This window comes from Peromyscus maniculatus, chromosome 2 (assembly GCF_049852395.1).
Source record: "Peromyscus maniculatus bairdii isolate BWxNUB_F1_BW_parent chromosome 2, HU_Pman_BW_mat_3.1, whole genome shotgun sequence".
Classification (NCBI taxonomy): Eukaryota; Metazoa; Chordata; class Mammalia; order Rodentia; family Cricetidae; genus Peromyscus; species Peromyscus maniculatus.
The window spans coordinates 85,828,401-85,854,178 of NC_134853.1; the positions used below are offsets into that span (position 1 = coordinate 85,828,401).

Consider the following 25,778-nt stretch of genomic DNA (forward strand, 5'->3'; position numbering starts at 1 on the left):
TTACAGATATATAAAAAATTGACATAGTCAAATTCCTTCAGCCTTCAATGCCAGTTTATTAAATTACAACTATTATATATGTTAACATGTATAATTTTTCATTTATAGAGATTAAGATCCATAACATGGGATGCATACTAGTTAATTAAATACCCAACAACATACAATATGCATTTTACCAGGGTGATGTGACGTTTTAACATAAAACATACAATCAATGAAAGCACATAGGGCTCATCACTAAAGTCAGGCGAACACCGACATCTGTTCAGCCTGGATACCCTCCAAGACAAAAGAGGGGAAAGTGGTGTGTCTTAATGACTTTAAGACTAAAATCATGGAAGTTCACTATTCTATTTACTCACTCCTATGAGTCTCCTTCCTCTTGTGTACACAGAGTGGAGCAGGACTTGCCTGTCACGGACCCTCTTATCGTGAAAGCATCTAGGTATAACAGGTGCTCAAAAAGTTAAAAAATACAAAAACTAAAACCAGTCAACAATTGAAAGGCTGCTGAGCATGGTCAGGGGACAGGAAGTCTAGTTTAGTCTCAACACTCCATCAAGCTACTGCCCAGCACCAAGCTTTGGATGTCAGCTCTCCGAGCCTGTGGTTCTTTGTTGTTGAAGTGATGTAAGTTCGGATAGATGAACGGAAGCTCTTGTCAGCTCTGAAATCTCATGCCATTTTCTCTACTGGCCAAGACCCCAGAGTCAAGGGGGGGAGAGATTACTTTTCTAGTTCAATGGGAACCACCAAACTCTTGGCAGGGCTGTCGGGTTAGTTGTGAGCAAATAGAAGTCCACCAAAGGGTGGCCACAGGGCTATAGATTGGAAAAGGAGTCCTTTGGCCTAATCCCTCCCCTGACCTCCACGATGCAAAGACTTTTACAAAACTCTCCCTTTGCTTGACTTGCTCCAGAGAATGAGCTATCACTACCAGGGAAAAATCTATTTGGAGTAGAAAACTGGTTTAGGTATGAACACCATGTGTAAGCAGTCTCCTTAGTCTTCTGCATTGCCCCATAGGCAGTCAAAGATATTTCTCCTGCTCTCTTCAATTTCTCCTCTAGTTGCATCAAATTGAGTGACGTTCACCAAGAGTAGAGAGTTGGAAGACAGACTTCTAGCGCTGGCTATTCCATTAACATACTGTGTGGTTCTGGAAAAGTAACTGCAATTTGGGTTTGTGAATCTCCTTAAGATGGGTAGATGGAAGAAGTAAATGTGTGACAGAGCTCAGGAAGTTTGAACTATAATAAAGAAGGGCAAGGCATGAATGTAGCTACTCTGATCTAATACTGTCACCAGTACTAAAGGGCTCACTGAATTCTCCAAAGGCTAGTAGCCAATATGTTATAATACTGCTAATATTCAGGACAATTATGCAAGCTTAAATAAAATACTACTGAAAACAGCAAAATACTCCCAGGATCCCAAGCCCTAAAATATCAGGGGATTTTGAGGCCAGATATATCTGCATGTGTTTTGCAAGAGACAGAATATAAACAAACCTGCTCTAGAAATTAATCCCCAATGTCACAATTGTGGAAACCCAATTGAGTAAGCACTTGAGAAAAATATGCAAGAGAGTGCTGGCAATGGCCATGCCGGTGCACAGTGAACTCAAGGGCCTCTATGATCCAGAGAAGTTACTGACAAGCACAGAATTGGAATTTCCTTTGGGGTGATGTGGCTTGCACCACAATGGACCCAAGGGCCCTGGCATGTGTGAAACCTAATATGTTCCAAGAGATGAGGTGGGAAAAGTCCACTTTCCTTTTCCCCCACTGTACCTTAGTAAAACAACAAAACCAACTCAGAAAGTACAGCCTAGCCATTGTGTTCTGCCAAACAGATCCAAAGCCAGCCAAGGCCAAAATTCAAGTGACCTATGAATGCTGAGTATGGCTCTTGCTAGGAACATAGACTTTTCGAAGCACCGCTAGGCCATCCATAGAGTTCTAGTATTTTCAAAGGTGTTTGTGTCAAAATTTGAGGCCAGTCAGTAACAACCTCTTTCTGTTTGTTGTTTCAATGCTGGACCTCACCATGGGGAATTGTAGCCCTATATTCCCCTCTCATTTATTCACGGGAAACTGCCCTTGCATAGCTACTATAAAAACACTCAAGAGGAAATACAAATCGTTGTGTTAATGACTGTCCTTCATCAAATGGTACCCATATTCATAATAGGAAAACACCAATGTGTCTCAAGTTAGCTAATTAATTAGCTAATACAACCAGCGTGATTACAGCTCCACAGATGATGGAGATGCCAATCTGTTAGAACGAGTGTATCTGAGACTGAAATAATTTACTTCTCTGTCCCCAGGGCAAGCAAGTACTAAGTAAATGTTTATGGAGTCGATTGGCATTCTGTAGCCTTTTGAGAAGCATTTAAGCAGCAAAACATTTCTCACTAAATTAACTATTTTCCAAAATACATGCCTTCTTTCCCAAATCCTTGAATATATTACTTTATCTTTAAGGACCAGCCTGTGTTCTATTTTTTTTTATTTTAATTTAAGACAAGGTCCTGTTATATAGCCCGGGCTTGCCTGAAAATTACTACTTAGCCCAGGTTGTCTTCAAACTCATGGCAATCCTCCTGGTTCAGCCTCCCACATGCTGGGATTACAGATTACAGATGTGTGCCACCACCCCTGACTCCATCACATGTTTTTAAAAAGCATTTTTTCCATCTTGTTTTAAAAACAGTAGCCTTATGCTTGCTGTGGGAACAGCACCTTGGAAACATAAGTGCTGATTTGAGTATATATATATATATATATATATATATATATATATATATATATATATTCAACAAAATCAACAGAAAATTTGAGTTCCAGTTTTCAACAATCAGGGGCAAAATGAATACGTGGTGGGGACCTTTCCAGAGCCTCAAGCACCTCAGGATACCAGGAGATCCCTGTCTTGGATAAACTTTCAAGCCATCCAGATCCCCCATGGGCAGCTTTGAAGGCCCTTGACACAAAGCTTGGGTTTAGTGGAGGAGGTGAGCAGGTCACTTTGGCTGCTTTTGTTCAAGTCCTTTCCAGTAAGTCCATGCTGCTCGAGGCTCTCACGCACCATGGAGATAGAGGCAGGCAGAACATTTCATTCTCCTTTTCTGACCATGGAGCCAGACTGGAGTCGCTGACTAAGCATCCTTAGTTGATCATTGAACAGGAAGGAGGGCACCTCAGAAACATCATGTCCTGAGAGCAGTCGATTGTGCCATTGGAGATGGGTGTTTCAAAAACCCAGCAGGTCTCTACCAAACATGAGCTCTTCTGAATTTTCCATTTACCATTTCAGTCCATAAGGTATATAGAGGATCAACTTTGGGTTCCTAAATTATGTAGCTAAAGCACTGTCCCCTATCCCTGATCCCCCACACCCCTGATTATAGTTTCGTGAGCAAAGAATATTGGAAAGCAGGAGGCAAGGAGGCCCTGCATGATTACAGCTGTTGTCCCCTTATAGCAAGAAGGCTCCAAAGAAAGTTTTATCTTCTTTTGTGTAATCCACCAAGGAGATGTCACTGACATTTACCATCAGCCTGTCCCCTTCTTCCAAGGAAAACATAGCCCCAAGGTAGAGGGGCTGAAACCAGTTGCTGCTTATTTCACACACAGACTTGGTCCCTGTGAGGAGATGGGCAGGCTCGGGGTAGTTGTCTGTTACCTTGGTGATAACCACGACGATGGAGTCTGGCCTGTTTGGTTGTTTCCCTTGGCTGATATCACCACACCTAGATGTGATTCCTCGGAATGTGATCTGGGAGTAAATGAAATAGTCTCCTGACTCTGGGATCACCAGGAATTTGTTGGTGTAGTTCATCCGGTTCTTGGTGAAGGCCAAGCCGATTTCATGTTCCCAGTGCAGAGCGGGGTATTGATTTTGCAGATGTGGCCCTGGAGTTTGTTTAAGAACTGCAAATATAGGAGAGAAGTTTAATTGGCACAGATCAGAACCAGTGGGCTTTGGTAAAGTCTTGTGCTGTTTTTCGTGTGTGTGTGTGTGTGTGTGTGTGTGTGTATGTGTGTGTGTGTGTGTGTGTGTGTGTGTGTGTGTGGTGCCCTTGTGTTTGAGTTGTGTCTCATGCATGTGCGTGTGGAGGCCAGAAGTAGAAGTGGGGTGTCCTCTTCAGTTGTTCTTCACCCCTTTTTTCGAGACAGGGTTTTTCACTGAACCTGAACCAATTTGAGTAGATTGGCTGGCTAGACTGTTGTGGGGACCCACCTGTCTCTGTCACTCCAGTGTTAGGGGCACCGGCACGCGTGGCTGTGCTGAGATTTTTGGTAGGTGCTGGGGAGCCAAGCTTAAGTCCTCATGCCTGAACAGCAGGCACATACAGACAGAGCCATCTTTCCAGCCTAGCCTCTGCTACCTGAATTCACTTCCCTTGCTGACTCCATGAGCTCATGCAATTTCTTTCACAGTCAGAGCTGTGGCATTCCTGATAATTTAAGTTTGTGTCCTGGGTGTGGTCATTCATCTTTGGCTCAGTATAAACTTTTTTCTTATTTATAAATTGCTGTTTTATATGGACACAGTTAAAAAAATCCCTTCCTTCTTCTGTGTACCTGAAAAGAATTTACTGCTAACAGCTTGCTTACCTGGGACAAGTCCTGACACCAGGCCATCCCAGTCCTCATTCCTGGACCCATGGATGATGAGTCCGCACTGCTACCCTCACTGCCCAATTGGAAAAAGATACATGCAGAATCGCTTGTTCTTCCAGGTCCGCAGCTTTCCCTCACCCTTAGCCTGACTAGCACCCAGTGTCTGGAAGACAAGGCTGACTTTGGGCTAAGACATTTTCTGATTAGCCCTGACAACTCCTTATCCTTTCCCATGCCTAGGAAAGTTCATTCCAGCGTTTCCCATTTATTCTACACAAGGAAAAAGCCTTTACCTTAAGTGGAGAAATGGACAGGCTTTACGTCAAAGCCTGCTCCCAAATGTAGTATTTCCATTATTATACCAACATCCTCCCCATCCACAGTTCTGCACCTGATCATTCACCCCAATTCAGGATACAAAAACATTGGGGGGAAATGGCATCTACTGAACACGCAGGCTCTTTTCTTTTCACATTTCCCTAAACAACACAGTAAAACTGTTTACGTTGTATTAGGTATTAAAAGCCAGCCAGAAGCAGTTGACACTCATGGGGAGGAGCTGTGTAGATTTTGTCAATGCTGTATCATTTTTCTATAAGGAACTTCAGCATCTGAAGACTGGACTGTCTGCCGGAGATCCTGGAAACAATTGCCCACCAACACAGAATATATGACTGTACGCTCCTCTCCTTCCTCTTTCCGCTAGAAAAATTCCTTTCACACATGTGTCATCTTACTAAATCTGTGTTTGTTTCTATTTGGCATGTCTTTCCTTTAAAGAAAGATAAATAGCACTTGTGAGGAGGAGTAAAGGAGGTATAAAATCATGGCTATTGCAGAACACTCTCATCTTTACTAGCATTCTTATTTCAAAAAGATCTGTTCCAAAGAGAGGGAGGGAGGGAGGGAGAGAAGGAGAGAAGGAGGGATGGAAGGAGGGAGGAAATGAGAGGAGTGAGTGAGTGAAGGAGTGAAGAAGAGAAGGAGGGAGGGAGAGGAAAGAAACAGGGAGAGAAGGAGAGGGGAAAGGGGGAGGGGGAGAGGAGGAGGGAGAGGGAGAGGCAGAGAGAGTGGGGGAACCTTGTCATTACATCACAATGCTGTGGTCCAATGTCACAAAACAGGCAGTAATCAATAATGAATCACCCGAGGACATGCTGGGACCAGAGACTCAGAACATTTTGGCAATTCTTCTCCCATAGTGACAGGGCCAAATATAAGTCAATGCAAATAGACTTGTGGAATGGAAGGAAGCTGGGCTTTGGGCCATTTGGGACCAGTACCAACTCTGATTCTGCACCATGCAAAGCTTTTTAATCAACTGTGCATGTTGGGTTTCTCTTCTGCACCTCAGTGTCTCCTCTGGAGGCTGAGGATAGGCTCTTCAGAGCCTTGTTCTGAAGATTAAGAGGACTGAACAAATGCGGGCATTTTATAGATTACAATAAGCTGGGTACAGGTGGGCTCATATCTTTCTGTTCAAATAAAGCACCATGTTTCATTTGGACAGATTAAAGAGTAAGCCTGTGTCATTTAATATATTTTATATGTTCGTACACTTGCCTCACTCCTAAATCTACATTATATAAAACATATTAGCTGATGCTTTATGAAATATATCTGTAGTTAAAGGAAATGAATAGAACCAAACTTGTTTCAAATCACTGATGTCAAATAGGATAATTCCCAACAAAACTATCACTGTTAGAGGCAACAAAAACATCTTAACTCCCTCTCACTGCTTTGGAGACTCACAGCAATCACCATTATGTACTGACACTACAGTTTGGGGATAGCTTCTGTTTTAAGGAACAATTTAACAACCTGTACAACCAGTGGGTGACCAGAAATCATCGAGACCCTGGACCTTCTAAGGTATCTTTCCCATTGTTGACTGGACTAGGGTTTCTCTTGAAAGCTTAGTGCATGCCCTGAATGGATGTGGACTCCTCTAGTCTCTACATTAAGTGGCTCTTGGGAAGCTCTGGAGCCTCCATATAGACGTCTTTGTCAGTCACATCTGGTGGTCTCTGCCCCTTCACTGTGGATGATGCAGTGATTGACATGTCTTCTCAGATGATGCATAAACCAATCTTATTATGTCTCCAGAGAGGCAAGCCCTATAGCACTGAATGCAATAAGCTGTGTTAGCTCAGCAGCAGAGTTGGGATAGGAAGCATGTTGTAGTGGAAATCACAGTTCAGAAAGGCAAACTTGACTTTGAACTCTTCCACTGCCTGTACAACTAGGAGCAAAGTCACTGTCTGAGCCTGAGTTTCCCTAATGTTTTTTTTTATGTGTGTATATGTTGTGTGCTTGTGTGTGTGTGTGTGTGTGTGTGTGTGTGTGTGTGTTGCATGTTCAATTGTGTGTCCACCTGTGAAAACCAGAAGTTGACACCGGGTGTCGACCTTTATTGCTTTCCACCTTAATTTCTGAGATAGGTCTCACAGAACATGGAGCTTAGCCAGCCGGGCTGTCCAGTGAACTTCTGGGATCTGACTGACTGCGCTCCAGCACCAGCATTACAGGTACAAACCACCATACCTGGCTTTTTACATGAGTGCTGGGATCTGAACCCAGGTTCATAAACAACAGCATCACACTCACCAAGCTATCTCCCCAGCCCCTTCAAAGTCAATCCAGAGATCTTTCATCTGTTATGAGATCCAGAATTACTTGAGGACCCAAAATAGAGGGAAACTACTTCTGGATGGCTGGGTGTGTGTATGCCATAGAAAAGCAGGAGAGACAGGTAGAAGGTTGACTGAAGAGGAGCCAGCATCCGAGAGACATGGAGCCTTAGATTTGTCACAGGGAAGAAGCTGCTCAACATCCTCGATTGTCAATTTTGTTGCCAGTTGGAAGCCACCACAACAAGTTTTGGTAAATACAATGAAAGAAATCTCAAGTCTATGACCCACAGTGTTCAAATAAGAACAGGAAGTCTTACTTGTCAGGTGTGCCCTTGGCTTGGCTCTGGAAGGTGTGTCTGTAAAAAAAGGAGAAATATGTTTTGAGTAATGGCTAACAGAGCGAAGACAGCACCTGTGATGGGAGAGGAACATCAATCTGATCCATTCATCCGAACCATGAAGTTCAGCTTCATGTCTTGTGGGCCTTGGATTGGCATGTGATATGGTATCTGTAGGATGCACCACTGGGGACATGGGAGACTCAGGAGTAAGAGTCTTGAGTGCAAAAGACTTTGGGCAAGTTGCCTAGCCTGGACTCTATTCTCCTATCTCTGAGATGGGCACAGCAATTTCTACCTTGAATGTTGTGTTCACATGGTTCCCAGCTCCTAGTCAGGGCCTAATAAACTATGGCTCATTGCTTTTTCTCTCAGGCTGTTCTGTGAGGGCCAGTTGACTTTTCATATTCTTTGTGGTTCTCTTACTATGTCCACTGAAGAGTATGGAAAATTCAACAGAGAAGGGATGGGGAGCGAGAAGGATCCACTCTGTTGCTCCATGACCTTGGCAGAGCCTTTTCCCTTTCTGGGCCCTTTTCTCATTAGTTTTTGAGAAGGACCTTATAATGTCATGTTGGCTTTTATATTAAGTTTAAGCATATTCTATACTATAGGTTCTATAGTATACTATAGGTTCTATAGTGATAAAGATTATAAACAGCAAAATCTATTGTGTACTTTTGCTGTTTTGGGACCTGATCTCATTCTTTGATTGAAGTTGACCAATCTCACCTACTCTTGCCTTGCCAGAAAGGATAACCATATCAGAGGCGAATGATTGTAGATGACTGGAGTGATCTGTCTGAAGGCCTCATTGTACAGCATATCCATGAGCTGGGAATTTGGACTTAGGCCACAGACCATACATGCAGTCAGAGCATGGTTTTGCCTTCCTAATGATGAGTGAGGAGCCTCACTATTCTTTAAGTCTGTCTGCATCCCTAGGCTTAGCAATGTGGCAATTAAAGACCCACTTCCAGCTGTCTACATCCTAAAACTATCAGAAATATTTTTATTCCACACAAGAAAAGGCATCAAAGATGAATACTTACATACTGGCTGTGGTGAAGGTTCAGGTGTCTGTTCTGGTATTGCCTGTTGAAAAAGAAAGATACAGTTCAGTCCTTATGGCCCTTCTGACCTCAATACACACAGAGATGCCCATAAGACTGCTGTTGTCTAAGCCTTGGTCCTCTCCTGGGAGGGAAGTGGAATTGGATATCTCAGTTGGTGGGAATCTTGCATCTCAGCTCTGCATTCCTATTCTAGAGACCCCACAATGTCCTCCCTCTCTTTTTATCTTTATCTCTTAGCTTGAGAGCCTTTCCTGCTGTATCCTAGGAGAACTCAGCATCCTGTCATTGCTTGTAGTAAACCAGCAGTGAAAGTTACTTTGTTTTTCCCACTTTATTTTGAAGATTTGAACTATTGTTTGTATTGGCATATACTAATTGTGCATCATGGAGGACTTTATAAGGACATTCTCTCTTATGTATATCATGGACTTTGACCATATTCACACTCTTACATTCTGTTCTTCTTCCATCTTTCTCCGAAGCTGCTCTTCTTTTTCCCAGATAGTCTTGCTTTTGCTATCATGAAATCCACCCCTTTATAGCTATATCTGTATCATCTATATCCATCTCTCTATATAAATGACTGCATATAATTGAGGATCCACATTGAAAGAAAACATGTAATATTTGTCTTTCCAAGTCTTAAGAAATGACCCGGACAAAGAGGTAATGGCCACATTCCCATTTCCAGTCTTGCCATTCTTCCTTGTTTCCACAGAACACATGAAGAATTCTTCCACTATCACAATCCAAGTTCATGAGTCATTTCAGATTTCCTATGACAGAGGCAAAGCAACTGCCTTGGCATCAGATAGGCATGCATTTGGATTGTGGTTCTGTCCTTTGCCAATGCTAGGATCTTGTGAAAAACACCTTTTCTCTCTCTGAGTTTAGTGTACCATTCATAAACTGGGGATACTAACACCCCCAAACCTAAATGATTTGCAGAATTGAGGTGAAGATAAAATAAGACAATGTTCTAGTCAGTTCAAAGAACCTGTGAAAAAATGCAAGACTCATTCATCACTCACAGGCCTGAGCACAAGGTCCAGGAGCAAGACAGGCCCTCAACTTCTTAATAATAATATCTTTCCATGTTTGCGCACCTTTACAAGCCAGTCCTCTGATTTGGATCTTGTAGATACACAGCCTCCACTAACAGCTTATTTTCCATACCATGGACATCTGATCTGTGCCTACAACTTAAAATCTGTATGTGCATGCATGTGTGTGTGTGTGTGATCTTGAGGAGTTATAGCTGTATGAGTGCAAGAGAACAGGCTCCAACACAGGAGTGTGTACACCAGTGTGTCTAGGATTTGGTGGTGTCCAGGCCTACTGCTTCCTGGGCTCCCCTAACACCCTCTGGCAGATCTTCATGCCTTTGATTTCTTCCTTTCTTCTATTTTCTAGCTCTTCTCTAGAAGGCTAGCTAGAGGGGATTCTATTATGAGCAAGATCCTACTATGCTCATAATCCTTTGGTGGTTCCTCGTGTTCTTCATGGTACAGTTCTGTATTTTTGAAAAATTGCATTTTATATATTCTTGTGTAGGTGCATACATGCGCAATGTGTGGGTAGAGGTCTGAGGACAACTTGTACTAGTCTGTTATTTGCTTTGCCCCTGAGGGCCCTAAAGCAAGCTCCTTTGCTCACTGAGCCATCTCACTTTCCCCACATGCCCATCTTATCCTGACATCCTGTATCCCGCTGATCTTGGTAACTGTTTACTTCTTTCTATGGCCCTTGCATTTCCAGCTCTAGGAGTTGACCACAGTGCATGAATCAAGAGGTACAAAAGTACAAAGAGTGCAGTTGCTGCTCATTTGTGCTGACATCACATCCTCCGGCCTCATGAAACACTCTATAATGGATGCCATTCACATCCCCATAGTGGCGGTGGGACTTACTGAATGCTCTACACCTCATGTGCAGTGGTGTAGCATGTTAACCCTGGTCAGGTGACTCCAGGATTTCAAGGTTGAAATCCTGTCTCTTACAGCTTATGGACAAGCTCCTGATGTGTTGAGGCAGAAGACAAGAGGGTCAGCAAGGTGACCGTGGGGTGAGCTCAAGGTTCACTAAACAGGTCCACAGCTGTGAGGAGCTGTGGGAGCCGGTCTGGACAGATGCTTAAAGATCCTGACATGTTAGGCAGATGATGCAGGAGGAAACAGCCACACTGGACAATGCTAACAACTTGTGCAAGAACAAAGAGGCCCAATTGTACATGGGGACAGCTGGAAAATGGCAAGGCTTCCTGCTAGGGAAGGCACTACGCATATTCACCCAGGGTTTGGGGAAAGCCTAAACAATTGCTGGGACAAACTCTCCCACATCCACAGTTGGCTGGCTTGAGGGGCAGAGGCATGCCCAGGAGTGTCTCAGTGTCTGTCTGGTGCCTGACCTGCTATGGGCAGAGTTGATAAAGGAATTGGTTGTTTGACGAGGCAGAAAGTGGGAAGTGGGATGCTCAAAGAGAACTGGTGAGATCTTGATTGAATCTCCTCACGGTGGGATGCTCAAAGAGAACTGGGGAGATCTTGATTGAATCTCCTCACGGTAAACAAAAAGTGTACCTGCCTTAGTTGGATTTCTCTTGCTTCATTTTCTTCTCCGCTGAGAAACTGTCTCATTCACCCTGCTTGTGTTGTGTGAATGGGTGCCCAGTGTAAGTTTTGGAGCATCCCTCCTTGATTAGGAATCCCAGGACTGTGAGCAGGCATCTGGGATATGCACACAGGCTCCTGAGGGCTCTGTTGGGTTTCTATTACTTGGACACACATCTTATTTTCATATGTTTGGGATGCATGGATTTTAGTGGTCCAGACTGCCACTGGATATGGAGGCTGAGCCCTGCTGGAAGGTATTGAAGATCACACCATTCCCAAAACCTGCAGGGAAAACATGAGCTGGGCCTCTCTATCTTCCTTTCCTTTACTGACTTTAAATAATGACTGTTATGGAGTGGAAGCTACTGTTACAGAGTGCAGCCATAAATGAAGTGTAGGGGGTGGTGTGGAACAGTAGCCTGTTTGGGGAAAGGTTCAAGAACCAAGCTGCCCTAATGCTTGCTCTCCGGATAACTGCTGGCAACACCAGGGCAATAAGACATCTTTCTTGTCCTCTTAGCCTGGTGTCTCCCATCACTTCTGGGGTACTGAGATGACAGCTCTAAAAACCTGCTGCATTAGTCTCCAAATTCAAATGGACCCTTGACCCAGGCCACACCTCAAGAATAGGGCATTTCCCCTTAACAGGATTTCTCAAACCATGGGCTTGAGAATCAGGATCCAGTTCTATTTCTTATGACAATGTTTTTCCCTCTAGGAGAAGTTGCTAGGCTGAAGGGCTGGCCTGCTCTTACCACTCTGTCCCCAGTGGCCAGGGAAGTGCCCGTGTTTTTACTGGATTATGTAATCTGCAAAATTAGCATTCTCAGACCTCAGGAAGACAGAGGTAGACAGGAGTGGACAATGGGGCAAAGATCAGAATCAGTGACTTTGGCCAGTATTTCACACCTCAAAAATCTGGGAGAGTGGTATTTTGGGTTAGATTAAAATCTTTTAGGCCTGGGGAGATTGCTCAGCACTTAAGAGCATATGCTGCTCTGACAGATGACCCAGGTTCAGTTCCCAGCACCTATATGGTGGCTCACAACCATCTGTAGCTACAGTTTCAGGGGATCTGATAGTGTCTTTGATCTTCTGGAGCACCAAATATACACATATTGGTATATGGTATACATATACACATACAGGCAAAACACTTGTACACACAAACAAAATAATTAAATGTAACAACAACAACAACAACAACATTTTAAGGACTTAGAGATGAGTGGTCTTGGCCTGTGGGTACTACAGTCTCTAAAGAGTCCACTAAAGTCTGTGTGGAACATTGCTGGGGCTCTGGAAATGTTTATTGAAAGTTGAAGGGGTTGGTCAGAAAAGAGAGTCAGGAAAAAATAAACAAAAACAAAAAAACAGAAAACAAGTTAATGTGCACACTCATGAACATACTTTTTAGTGGGATAGTGTCGTGTCCAGGACCTGCAGCATCTATTAACCCTTGAAAGAATTGGTAATTTCTGCATTCATCTCCCATCTTTACAGGCTGCACCATTCTCACTGTTCTATGATCTTCCTTTTATCTTTCATTGATTTTTGTGTGTGTTATGTTGACTAGTAGTGACCCCTGGTTCAAACTGACGGTGTCCTTTGATGCACACATTTCTTAACTGAATCTACCTTTGCAAAGTGGGCAGAAGAAAGGCTGGGGGAAGGAGGAGATGGCCACTCAGCCAAGTGTTCCTTCTTGCTGCGCTCTGCACTGGGTATTGATGTGTGAGCCTTTTTATAGTCTCTACAAGCTGGGCTTCGTCACTGGGGTTTAGAGACCTTAAGAAAGTGCTGACAGTCAATGGTAGGGAGAAGGCCTGGGATCGGAGCCTTTGGACCAATTCAGATCCTAAGGCATGCCAGGAAGCCTCTAAGCATCAACAGGGAATATAAGTAAATGGGTTAGCAGTGAGTTGGTCTTTGAGATTTCCTGGCATTTCCCCAGAAAGCTCCCTGTGAGTGTATTTTAACTAATGATCCACTTAGCCTTCCCTCTCTCTCTCCATAGCCACCTGCTCTGTCGATCCTGTTCACAAACAGGAAGTTATATTCATTTCTTGCTGACATAATAGCTGCAATTGAAAAGACATTCTCGTGTTTTATGACCCGCGACACTTCCCCTAGCATGGCTAGGAGAAATCAGGGCATTAGAGGCTTCCTCTCTGTGTGTTTTCACAAGGATAAATCCAGCTGGAAATGGCTTAGTGAGGTCATTTCATTGCCCCATCCTCTGCGTCGGCCTGGACCAGGCTTGCCATGGCCCAGAATGAAGAGTCAGGGGTTTGCAGCAGGGTAAGTTCGGAAATCCCAACTTGGTTAGCTCTTGACTCCTGATCCTGGCACATCAGCTGACCTCGGTGATTCTTTGCTGGCAGGCCTATCCTGTGGCTCAGAGAGGCCACACTTCCAGCCACTGTCACTTCACTTAATTTTCCTCTTTCTTTGAGTCCAAGCAATACTGTGTTGTCTGTGCCTTCTTCTCTAGGGTTTTTTTTTTTTTTTAATTGCTTTGTTTGTGAACAGGAGCTACCGTTGGCTCCGTTTTATGAGAAACAGCAGATTTTAGGACCCTTTACAAGTTTGGGGTGGCTTTACTCCTTTCTCCAAACACAGACACTTCATGGGCCTGGTAGGTCCAGAGTTGCTTCTGGACTCCACCTTTTCAGAACACCAGTGTCTTGAGGAAGCCGAATTGACCCCTGCTCACTTCCTATCCCCAGCTTGCTGCTGTTGCCAGCTGTTGTGTGGCCTAAGGTTCAGGCTGGGAGACAACTTTACAGTGGGCAAGGGCTGTGGTGTCCGGTGGCATGTGCTCTCCGGTGGGTGAAGTCATAGGAGTTTGGCAAGCTAGGATGGTGCTCACTGTGGTCCAGGCTCGCTTGAGTGAGTGACAGTGTGGCCCAGGAAGTGACCAGCTGCGTGCTGCAGCCTTGACCCAGGGGAGGTAGACCTGCAGCTTGCTGGATTGTTCTGCCTTTGAACCTGCTACTGTCTTGCCTGGCAGCTGTTCACAGCCCAACTTTTGAGGTAAGTCACTCTTCCGGTCCTGCTCCACTATGGGATCGACTCGTACACAGTTCCTCTATCTCATCTTTTTGTGTCTTCCAGACAATGCTGAGGACTATGGTTATCATCTGCCTTCAAAACAGGAAGCACCTTGGGCAAGGTAAGAGGCCCGTCCGAGGTAGAATGGGTAGGGAAATCCTGTGGGGAGCATCCCTTCTTGCTTACAGCTTTCTGAATGCCTTGCAGAATTCCTACTACAGTGCTAGGAAGAAAGTGTATTCATTCCCTCACATTAGGGACAGAGGTTCTGAGGCTCAGGGAAGGTTGATATATTGTCCCATACTTTATCCCCCTTTCCATCCAGAGAATACAAAGTGAGTATCTTTGCCAGGCACAGCTAGGTACCTTTCCAAGAGGAAATAGCGCTAGCATTTATTGATCAGTTACTGTGTCCCAGATTTTTTCCGCGTGTGGGGGTAGGGGAATGAAGTAGGGGAGAGAGTACAGGAAACAGCGGAGCCTTGCAGGGATTATCAGAAAGGTGGAGAAAAGAGATTAGAGGGGACTGAGAAGAATGTGGGGAGAGTCTGGGAGGGAAGTGCAGAGGCGACTGGAATGCAGCACTGAGCAGGAAGCCCTGCCACACTGTCCAGTGACGGTGACGCAGAATTCAGTACCATTCTATGCCTGGCCTGGGGCCAACAGCCTTGAGAGTGTTCTGTGTGGGTGGGCAGGGGATGGGGGAGGACACACAAAGACCTGGCCTTGGGGGGCCACTGCCAGAGGAGCCAGGGCACCTGTTCTGGAGCAGCTACTATTCAGGGCCCTGGAGGATACGTGAACCCTGGTCAAATGGAGCTGATGGAGTGCTTTGAGGGGAGAGGCTGTAGTGATGGGGCAAGAAGGTGTGCAGAAGGGGGCGCAGAGGTCCAGAGAAGCCTCACAGCACCCGAGGCTGCTCCCTGGCCTGCACTGGCAGATTCCACAGTAGATGGGGAAGTTGTGCTCGGTGAGGTAATCTCCCCAGGAGGGAATTTCCCCCGCTCAGCATGATGTAAGCGCTGCTGTTGGCTAGCCTCCATAAGCCAAGACACCTTACATACCTTATTTCTAATTATCCACATTTTATACAAATGCAAGCAGAGGCCAAGGAGAGGGAGGTGACGCACTATGGGTGGCCAGTCTAGAATTCGGACTGGGTTTGAGATTGCGACTCAGGACCCATGGCCTTTCCAAAATGGGAATCAGCCTAGTGTCTTCCAAACATCCGAGGATCCTAAAATGCTGCACTGCCTCTATTTATTTATTTTTTTTTAAATAGTGAGCGCATAACATTTTGTTCAAGGAATGTTTACAAACATTCTCCTCCTTCACCAGTGGGTGGCTCAGCTACCCACTTCCCCTCTTTGCATGTTAGCAAGAAGCACTAAATTCTCAGCTCTTCCTGGGATACTCCATGCATTTATAAATGCACACACGTAGGTGAACTCTTTCCAAAAACAAAACATATGCTACTATGTATTCTGGGAGCCACTGGGCTCTTCACACTGAACGTGTAAGTGCCAGGCTGTTATCTGCTTGCCCATACATATAAAACAGCAATTCCTTTGTGGCTCTGCAACCTCTAAGCAGATCGCCTCTGATGCACATCACATCTTGGTTTAGGGATTATTCAAGAATAGAATTATCTCTTTCTCTTCCACTTTTCCTGAGGGAAAGATCTTCTGGGTTGGGAGATAATTTTATTCTCGATTATATTTCCTCAGAGTAAGAGTGCCAGGCTACCCCTCTGATTCTCCTCTCCCAGTCTCTCTTCCCTCTCTGCCAGCCCTAATTTCCTGCCCGGCTAGGTGTCCTTGGTGGGTGATTGAGTGTGCTGTAGGTTTGATCTGTGAAACTCCTCACTGGGTTGCCATGCGGGTGCTGGTAGTGGTTGTGACTTTCCTCCACGGCACTGAAGAAAGCATTCTTGTGGTGTGATATCTAGAACCTAGCGCAGTGTGCATAAGTCCCGCTTTTCAAATGCAGAACACGGCCCAGATTGTCTGCTTTTAAGCTTTGATCTGCCTCTGACTAGAGGTATAGGCTTGAAGAAGTCTCTTTAACCCCCCCCCCCCCACTTGGTTTTCCTATGTGCAAAACAAAGGCTCATGGACTGCTTAACTTCCAATGAAATGGCTTACTTTAACTCACAGGAAGTGTTTGACAAGGACCTCAGGCACAACCTTGTATCCCATAGGTGTCTCCCTGGCCTCTTGAAGAAAGCTTTCTTAGAACCCTGTCACCCTGCGCTTGGGAACACAATGGCACCCAGATGTGGAAGATTCTTCTTCTTCTTCTTCTTCTTCTTCTTCTTCTTCTTCTTCTTCTTCTTCTTCTTCTTCTTCTTCTTCTTCTTCTTCTCCTCCTCTCCTCCTCCTCCTCCTCCTCCTCCTCCTCTTCCTCCTCCTCCTCTTCCTCCTCCTCCTTATTCTTTTCAGTCTCATGCATCAACTTTGAAGCTCCTGGAGGCCCAAGGTCAAGTTTCCCTGGTGGTTGTTCGGTGCCTGGCATAGGGTGGTAATCATATCCCGGTATCCTAAGCATGCAATTTGGCCACATTCCAGACATGCAAAATGCTCCTGCACTTGTCTCATCAAACCCATAGGCATGCTGCCAGAAACGCCCCCTTCTGGCTGAAAAGGAAACAGCTCAAAGACACGAAGCAAGAAGCCTGTTTCTCACTTGGCCAAAAATGACAGAGCTGGGTTTTAAGTCCAGGGACCTGGGAGCCATATTTTGGCTTAGTTTTCCCTCCTTGGATCTCACATTCTGCCCTCTCCCCTGAGGCGGTAATTCTTTTTTAGAAAACCCCAGTTCCATGCCTGCCCTTCTCAGCATGGCTCCTTCCCGGTGAGGCTAGCCTCTTGGCATGGCTGCTTCCTGGCTTCTTTGAGCCCTGGCTTCTACTTGAGTCTGGTCAGTGGGATCAAAGGTCTAAAGGGTAAAATGGCCGGTGTTTCCTGCCCCCTCTGCCTGCACTTTCATTTGTCCAAACTTTTGCATTCTCCAGTCAGGCCCTTTCCAAGGCTTAGCTCCCTACTAGATTCCTCTAAAACATTGGTTCTCAACCTTCTAAATGCTGCGACCTTTTAATACTGCTCCTCATGTTGTGGTGACCCCTACCCATAGAATTATTTTGTTGCTAGTTTGTAATTGTAGTTTTGCTATTGTTATGAGTCATAATGTAAACATCTGATGTGCAGGATATCTGACATGAGACTCATGTGGGGATCGTGACCCACACGTTGAGAAACAGTACTCTGAAACTCCTCTTAACCCCGCCCCAACCCATGCCACAGGATTGGTGGTAGCTGCTTCCCAGGCTGCTGACCCTGGATGCTTCTAGATGCTCTGCGTTCTTTCTGTCTGTGTATCTCAGCAAATAGGCCCCTCTTTAAGCCCTTGAAAGTTGTTTATAAATGTTTTTCTCCCTTGAGCTCGCTCCTCTGAATGACCAGCTGCTTCTTTTCAGGACCTGGCTTGCTCCATGGATCCCTGTTTCACCCTCATTTCTTTTCTGTTGTGATGCACTAAGACGTCCCATAGCCTGGTTAAACAGCCTCAAGCATCCCTATGTGCCCCACCCGACCCACACTCGAGGGAGATTGCTTTCTTCATGATGCGATGGGAGGTTATTGGCATTAGTGTGGTTCATACCTCAAGCACCTGAGTAGGGGAGGCAAGAAGGGACTCCGAGCTGCTGTTTGTGATAACACTTAGCACCCTCCTTTATGGTCATTCTGTCTGGTCACTTCCTCTGCCAAGTCCCTTACCTGGACTACGCCATCCCCTGGTGGCATAGACGGCTTTCTTTGGCTTCTGCCCACATGGGGATTACAGACAGCATCCTGGTAGTGGGATCCTAATGTATGTCCTGAATGTATGTCAGGGATCCCTTCAGAGCCCAGGGAGGCACAGGTTGCTGGAAGCCACTTAGCAATACTTTGTTCAAGACAGCGGTCCCCTTTTGACTAGAGAGTTCCCTGAAGTACCTCAGTCTGCTCTTCTCTCTCTCTCTCTCTCTGATCAAGCCTGACCTCACATTTTCCCATTCCTATAGTTCCCTTCTAACCTAGGCAGCCTTCCTGGTCTATTTGCAAGTCTGCATTTTATAAGCCAAGACACGTGGCTGCCTGAATCACTGTTTGTTGACTCTGGAGGAGTGGCAGGAGTTACACATTAGCCTCATCGTGGAAATTGCCCAGGATTGATTAGAGACCAGGGTTCCAATTAATACAATCCTTGGGACTAAATGGAATCATGCAGGATATTTCCCCCTAAAGAATAGTCCTTAAATAACACACTTCGACCTTTCAGATCATTCCTGGGAGTTCCCAGTCCTGACTCCTGCTCTCCTCCTGGACATCTGTACCCTTACTCTCCTAACCCCACTTCCACAGCCTTTTGGTGACAATTTCTCTCCAGCTCAGGTAGACCTTAGGGTCAGTAGGTTTGTAGTTGAGCACTGAAGAATATTTCTAAACCCAAGAAGCTGAATTGGCTAAACCAATTTGAGCACACACATATAGGAACATGGCATGTCATCCATGCATCATGCTGCCATGGAGTCATTCATTACCTTAGAAACAAAACAGTTTTATACTATGTAAAAAGCTCAGAATAATCTCCCCCCCCCAAATAGAAAGGAATTATATACTTTAGATTGTTAATAGTTTTCACTTCTAAGGATTTATAAGTAAGACATTTTCTTCATTTATTTGTCTGTGATTTCTGTTTCTTTCCCCTCAATAATCATGCATTATGTAATACAATTTAAGAGCTTTGTGTTTTTAAGGACAAGGAATGTTTCCGAAGTATTAGTACACTATGATTATAATTATCTAAAAAAAACACAGAGTGTGAAGTTGTTCTTGTATAAACATGAGATGAAACAATTCAATTCCCTGGAAATACAGAGTTAAGAACCAGATGGGACCTTTCCACCTCTCACCCTCTCATTCTGTATTTTCTTTGTACAGGAAAGCTAGCCATGCTGTCCATGAACATCTCTGCCATAGGTCCCAAGCCGGGATATGTGGCTGCCTGCAGAGAGAACACTGATTCCCCAGGCAGAAGCAAGCTTACTTACCCGTAGACAGCCTTTTCCTGGGGTCCGGAGCTGGCCAAGCACCAGGAAGGTACCAAGTCCTGCGACGATGAGAATTGACAGCACACAGCAGATGAGAGCCAAGCATGCTCTGCTCCTGGAGGCGAGCCTGGCCCTGGCCTCTGGCATTTCCTCTCTGCCTGCTTCCTCGAAACCCGGCCCCAGCTCCTCCGTCATGCTTCTGCTCTCCTGGAGGCACTTCTGACTCCTTCTGACCGGAGACCCCCCCATTAAATAAGAGAGCAGCTGTCACACTGGCTGAGTTAATGCTCTGCCTCTCCTCCCCTTTTTACTCCCCCCCTCCCCCTGACAGCCCGCTGCAGCCCGCCCTGCCCGGCTAGGGAATGTGCCGCCTACAACAGAAACCAAGTTTGGTTAAAAAAAAAAAAAAGAAGAAGAAGAAGGAGAAAGCTTTCCCAAGCATATTTATATACAGTATGCTCATGTGCTCTTTCCTTCATTTACAGAAGGAAGTCAGGAAAGTCCCTGGAGGAGGAGAACCAGAATACATCAAGTCAGGAGGTGGGGCATATTAAAATGCACCTGCTCCCTGCACTGGACTCCTGCCAGATGAGCTGGACTGAGGAGTGTGTTCCTTCTGGAAGTGAAAGTGAGGGACTGGGAGGTGTGTGGCTTGCAACAGGAAATGGAAATCATGTTTACATCAGCCCTTTGCCAAGTGCCTCTGAGCCTCTTGCTCCGACAGCAACTCCCTGTCATTGTACAGCTGGAAACCTGGAGGTTCCGAAAGGTAAAGGTACCTGCCCTAGGTCATTCTGGGAGTAAGAGAGCAGAGTCAGGTGATATCTATTCTAAGTCGTGATCCCAGATGGGTGTTACCTGTGAAACACAAGGATGCTTCTTTTCTTTTCTTTTCTTTTTTTCTTTTTCTTTTTCTTTTTTTTTTTTAAGTTTTTAGAGACAGGGTTTCTCTGTGTACCCCTGGATGTCCTGGAACTCACTCTTTAGACCAGGCTGCCCTTGAACTCAGAGATCCGTCTGCCTCTGGAATGCTGTGGTTAAAGGCATGTGCCACTGCCAGGCTCACATAAGGATATTTGTAACCTGTTGAGGACAGTTGTTGACAAAATTCTAAATGGTCTTATTAAATAAGAAACACAGAGCCAAATATAGAGTTAAAAGCCCAAGAGATCCGAGCACTAGTGAACAGCCAAGACCATCTTATCTTACCATTCGCTGCCATCCTTTCCCTGAGAGAGAGACCTTCTTTCTGTGTGTCTTGTGTTTTATTGTTTTCCTGTTCTGCCTTCTCATTGGCTCTAAGCCCAACCACATAACTTCCTTGTCACTGCCTGTCTATACAGACCTCTTGGTCTCTATGGTTGGTATTGGGATTAAAGACTCAAGGGTCAGCAAGCTTGGCTGTGTCCTTGACCACACAGAGACTCTGCCTGCCATGTGATTGGATTAAGGGTGTGGGCTACCACCACCGGACTTCTATTCCTGGCTCACTAATGACCTCTGATCTCCAGGCAAATTTTATTTATTAACATACAAATAAAGTCACATTTCAGCAAAAGTAAAATATCACCACATTTCTCCCTATTATTCTAATAAAAAGAAAAAAGAAAAAGTTATAACTAATATAAGAAAAACTATATACAGTAAGTACAATAACTATATACAATATATACAAGCAATAAATACCTAAACAATGTCTAGTCCATTTGCATTTGACTAACTCAGAGAAAATATTTTATTATCTATCTTATTTTGGTAAGTCCAAAATGTACCTGATTCACTTTCTATCCTAACAGAGAACTCTTTTATAATGTCTTTTAAATGTATACACTTACACCTCTTTAGTGAGTTTCTTTTTTGAAATTCTTAACAAGGAAAACTATAACTATCTAATCTTTAACTTCTATAACAACTATGACCATCTAATCTTAATTCCTTCAGAAGGAAATAATATTACCTAAGGAGGAATATTAATAATAACATACCCAAGAAGGAAATAATATTACCTAATAAAACAGTAAGTGCAAACAAGGGACTCCCAAAACAAACGTGAGTTGACAGAAACAGCCAGCGGCCTGGACAGTCACCCGAGGTTTCTCCACAATGTTGGGGCATCATCTTCGGCCTATAGGCTCAGCGTATCTGGCAGGTTCATTTGTGAAGTAAGATGTAAACAAGGCCTGTAGTTGGACCTCATGTTCGGTGAGAGTAGTCCATGTACCAGAAGAGGTGTCTGGTCATAGTTAGAAGTGACTGTCAGAGAGATAAGGACACAAACTTCTGTGCTCCTGTGTCCCAAAGTGAACTCACGACCAATGTTTGACCTTGCCGTTTTGGCTACGGATGGGGGAGGGGTATGACAGCCAGCAGGACAAGGGGTGGACACCAAGCACTTGCCTTTCGCCCCATTGCTGGGAGTGAAGCACGTCAATCTACTTATTCCATGCTGAGACAATTGTTTGTTTTGTTTTTGTCTTTTGAGACAAGGTCTTGTTATGTTGCTTTGGCTGTCCTAGAACTCACTCACTAGGTGAACTGGGCTGGCGTCAAACTGACAGAGATCTTCCTGCTTTTGACTCCAGAGTACTGGGACTAAAGGCTCACAGCACCACACCTGGTCCTGAGATGACTTTTTCAGGTACTTCTGCTCCACAGATGGGTGACTGAGCACAGAGAGGGCGTCACTACGACAGAGTCGGGACTCTGGCAGACTGGCTTCCAACTGTAAAAACATCACCACACCATTCGGTGCACACACTTAAGTTCTCTTGTCTCTGTTCTGTTTGGAGGACTGAATCCCCTCTAGTGAGGGTATGACGAGGCTTCTGGAGAGGGATGTGGGTTTGAACTTGGTCTTGGAGGTAGGAAGGGGTGAAGCAGAGAAGAGCAGAATAGAGGAGCCCATATAAAGGTGGGCTACAGCAATCAGGAACCCAAGGCCAGTGAGACGGCTCAGCGGCTGTAGGTGCTTGCTGCCAAGTCTGATCACTTGAGTTTACTGTTTGAAACCCACGTGGTAGAAGGAGGGAACTGACAGGTTGTCCTCTGCCTTCTATGTGTACACATACACATGCAGAATACATGAATGACTGAACAATGAGAAAGGGGGGAAGAAAGAAAGAAACCAGGAAACTAGATGGCCTGCCCCTGTTCAGTGGCCCCTCGTATCTTGATCACTACCTAAACCTTCTGAGTTTTTGGGAAAGCTCTTGGCCTGGACCCTGCCTGTTGTCATCCTCTTTAGGGCCCAGCCTCATCTCTTCCTACATTCTCAAGCTGTAGCTTCTCCAACCCTCTACAGACTAGTGCTTACCTGTGGTATTTTCTCTGCTGTGGAAGCTTCCATTTTCCTCTTCTTATGCCCATGCATCCTGTATTCCTCAGCTGTACTTAGAACCCTTTCTTGCACCCCCTTCCTCTAGCTGGTTACGATACTGTCTTCAGTGCTCATCCCATCTTCTCCTGACATGGCGTGCTTCCGACTAGACTTGGTTTGGCTGTCTTGGTTACTTTCACTGCTCAGCATCAACACTGGGAGGGCAGGGGCTAAGCCACGCCCCTTCCCTGTGCCTGTTGCTCCTAACACGGTAGTGGTTACACACTGAACTCAGAACTAACATCCATTGAGGTGAATCCCAAGCAAAGGGTGGTTCTTATGTCCCCTGTTTGCCCACGCTTAATTTAACAAACCTACTAAGAAATGGATCTTTGAGACTGGCCCAAATCTTTGCTATTGTAACTTAACATTTCTTTTGGTGACAGAGCACTGTACCATGGAACAGATGTTCTAATTTGTTTAACCTTACTCACTGAAGGGCATTCAGGTTATGCCTAGTTATTATGGATAAAGCTGTTATGAATACTCATGTATAGATCTTGTGCAAATTCGTTTTTGTTTCTTTGGCATCAATGACCAAGAGCAACTTTGCTGAGCTGTATGGTCAGCACAGGTTCATTGTGTAAAAAAGTTCTGTAGTTGTTTCAAAAATGTTGGACCATTTCATTGTTATCAGCAGCATGTCAGAGATCCAATAGTCCTTCCAGAATTTGGTATTATTACTATGTTTTTATTTAACCCATTTTCATCTCCACCCCTATGTATGATGTGTATGTGTGCATATATACAGGTCATAGTATGGGTGTTTGTGTATGTATGTATGTATGTATATGTTTGTGTACACACATGTGCCACAATTATTTATGTATGTATGATGTGTATTTGTGTGTATGCATAGGTCAGAGGACAAGCTTGGATGTCAGTCCTTGCTTTCCATTTTGTTTCAGATAGGAATATCATGTTTACCTAGCTGGCCTGAGTGCCTCTTGGGATTCTCCTGTCTCTGCCTCCTCTTTCCCTGTAGGATTTCTGGGATTACAGATGTGCACCACCACGCTTGGCTTTATGTGAGTTCTAGGAATTTGAACTCAGCTCCTCATGCTTAGGTTGTACATTTTACCCACTAGGCCATCTCCCTAGCTCATTTTAGTTAGTCTTGTTTATTTGTTTGCTTGTTTTGAGACAGGGTCTCTTTCTTTGTGGTCCTGGTTATTCTGGAACTCACTATATCAGGCTGGCCTCGAACTCACAGAGATCCATCTGCCTCAGCTTCTCTGGTGCTGGGACTAAAGGTGTGCATCCCCAAACCCAGCATATTTTAGCCATTCTGATAAATGTGAAATAGTAACTCACAATGGTTTTGATTTGCATTTCCTTAATGACTAATGATGTCAAATATCTTTTTATGTGTTTACTTGCCATCTGTAAAATCCTCTTTGGTGACACTGACATCTATTTTGGTTGCTACAAGTATTTCTTTCTTTCTTTTTTTTGCATTCTCAATAGATTAAAAGGCAAATGGTCATCAACTTGTAGAAAAAGGAGTCAATGCAGTCATTAACAAAACGGCAAAAACTAGAAGAAAAAAAACCCCACTTTCATAAAGCTCATGTAGCAGTCCCCTCTTGTCCACAGGGAATATGTTTGCATACCCCTTGCAGACGCCTGAAACTACAAGTAACCAAATCCCATGACAACATTCCTCCATCTGTGGCGCAGCTTATGATAGGGTGACACCCAGACAAACCTACTGAAGGCGAAGATGTTGTAAGCTGGAATCGTGTCTAACACATTTAACCTCTCAAACACCACAGCTTAGTGCCATGGGGTGCTGCAGAGGTTTGGTGGAGTGGCTGATGAGGGCTGGAGCCTGCTGCAGCTGCCGAGAATCCCCGGAGAGTATGTGTAGAGTGGATTGCTGGGAAGGACACCATAAAAACTATGCATTGCTTTTGTACCATCATGGAGGGGAAAGTCGTAAGTTAAACTACATACACTGGGGACCATCTATAGAGGCAATGGTTTTCCTTTTCATGTACCGGTGACAAATATTAATTTAAAGATCAGGTTAAATGTGTTAGACACGATTCCAGCTTACAACATCTTTGCCTTCAGTAGGTTTGTCTGGGTGTCACCCTATCATAAGCGGCGCCATAGATGGAGGAATGTTGTCATGGGATTTGGTTACTTGTAGTTTCAGGCGTCTGCAATAACTGATGGTGAAATAGAAGAGCTGCTCTAATAGAATTGCCAGCGTCACCACTGGTGCACTTTGAAACCTCCCTTAAATAAAACAAGGGCTACATAATTGTAAGTATTATGATACTGTGACAGGTGACCTGGTAATCAAGACGGCGACTAACTGATTCACAGTAGGAGAGCATGGAGAGCATGGACTAGAGCATGGACTAGAGCATTCTACACCAATGATCCATGTCTTGTGCAGGGTTGGGTAAGACAGAACAAAATTGCACATTTCTCTGAATGGCAATCAGTTCAAATGTAGGAACTGTTCATTTCTGGAATTTTCTGTTCGATAATTTTGGACCATGGTTGACTGTAGGTAGTAGAAATCATAAAAGCATGACTGGTTGAGGGGCCCCACTGAATTTTGTCAGGATGATGGCCAACAAATGAATTATATCAGCTGAATAATAGCACCCAGGATGCTCATAGTGGTTTAGAAAATAAAGCAGATGGGGAATGATCTTAATTTGATAATGTGGTTAGAAAGAACATCACTGAAAAGAGGCCAAGAAGTGGAGAGTGGAGGAGTAGGGAGGGTAATGTGAGAGAAAACATGAAGAAAATCCAAGAACACACATGCAAGAAAATGGCCTGACAAACTTAATGTTTTGTACACTGATTTAAAAAGTCAATTTAAAAAAAGCAAAGAATAAGCCTTGAGAGGAGACACATGAGCGAGGACCTAAAGGAGGCTAGAAGGCTGTCAGCGACTTAAAAAGAGAGTTTCTGGTTCTGAAGAAGGCATGGGGGTG

The 25,778-nt window shown here is 44.6% G+C and overlaps 1 protein-coding gene and 1 long non-coding RNA gene across 2 annotated transcripts; one reads left to right on the plus strand and one right to left on the minus strand.

The window, feature by feature from the left end:
• Positions 1-19,735, minus strand: Tnfsf15 (TNF superfamily member 15). The gene is made up of 4 exons (XM_076564354.1): positions 19,443-19,735; positions 8,661-8,703; positions 7,588-7,626; positions 1-3,941 (listed from the first exon to the last, which is right to left on the minus strand). Exons 1-4 carry the CDS (start codon positions 19,689-19,691, stop codon positions 3,487-3,489), a joined length of 786 nt encoding a protein of 261 aa, XP_076420469.1. The 5' UTR covers positions 19,692-19,735; the 3' UTR covers positions 1-3,486.
• Positions 12,137-24,349, plus strand: LOC143271874 (uncharacterized). The gene is made up of 3 exons (XR_013049160.1): positions 12,137-14,471; positions 19,333-19,491; positions 19,928-24,349. It is a non-coding gene; the product is annotated as an uncharacterized LOC143271874 (long non-coding RNA).
• Positions 24,350-25,778: the final 1,429 nt, after the last annotated feature.

Excerpts from the sequence above, each read along its gene's own strand:
- Tnfsf15 (XM_076564354.1), bottom strand. The coding sequence starts at position 19,691 with ATGGGGGGGTCTCCGGTCAGAAGGAGTCAGAAGTGCCTCCAGGAGAGC. Across the intron at positions 8,704-19,442 it reads CAGGAAAAGGCTGTCTACGG|GCAATACCAGAACAGACACC; the intron begins GTAAGTAAGCTT and ends CTTTTTCAACAG. Across the intron at positions 7,627-8,660 it reads ACCTTCACCACAGCCAGTAT|ACACACCTTCCAGAGCCAAG; the intron begins GTAAGTATTCAT and ends CTTTTTTTACAG.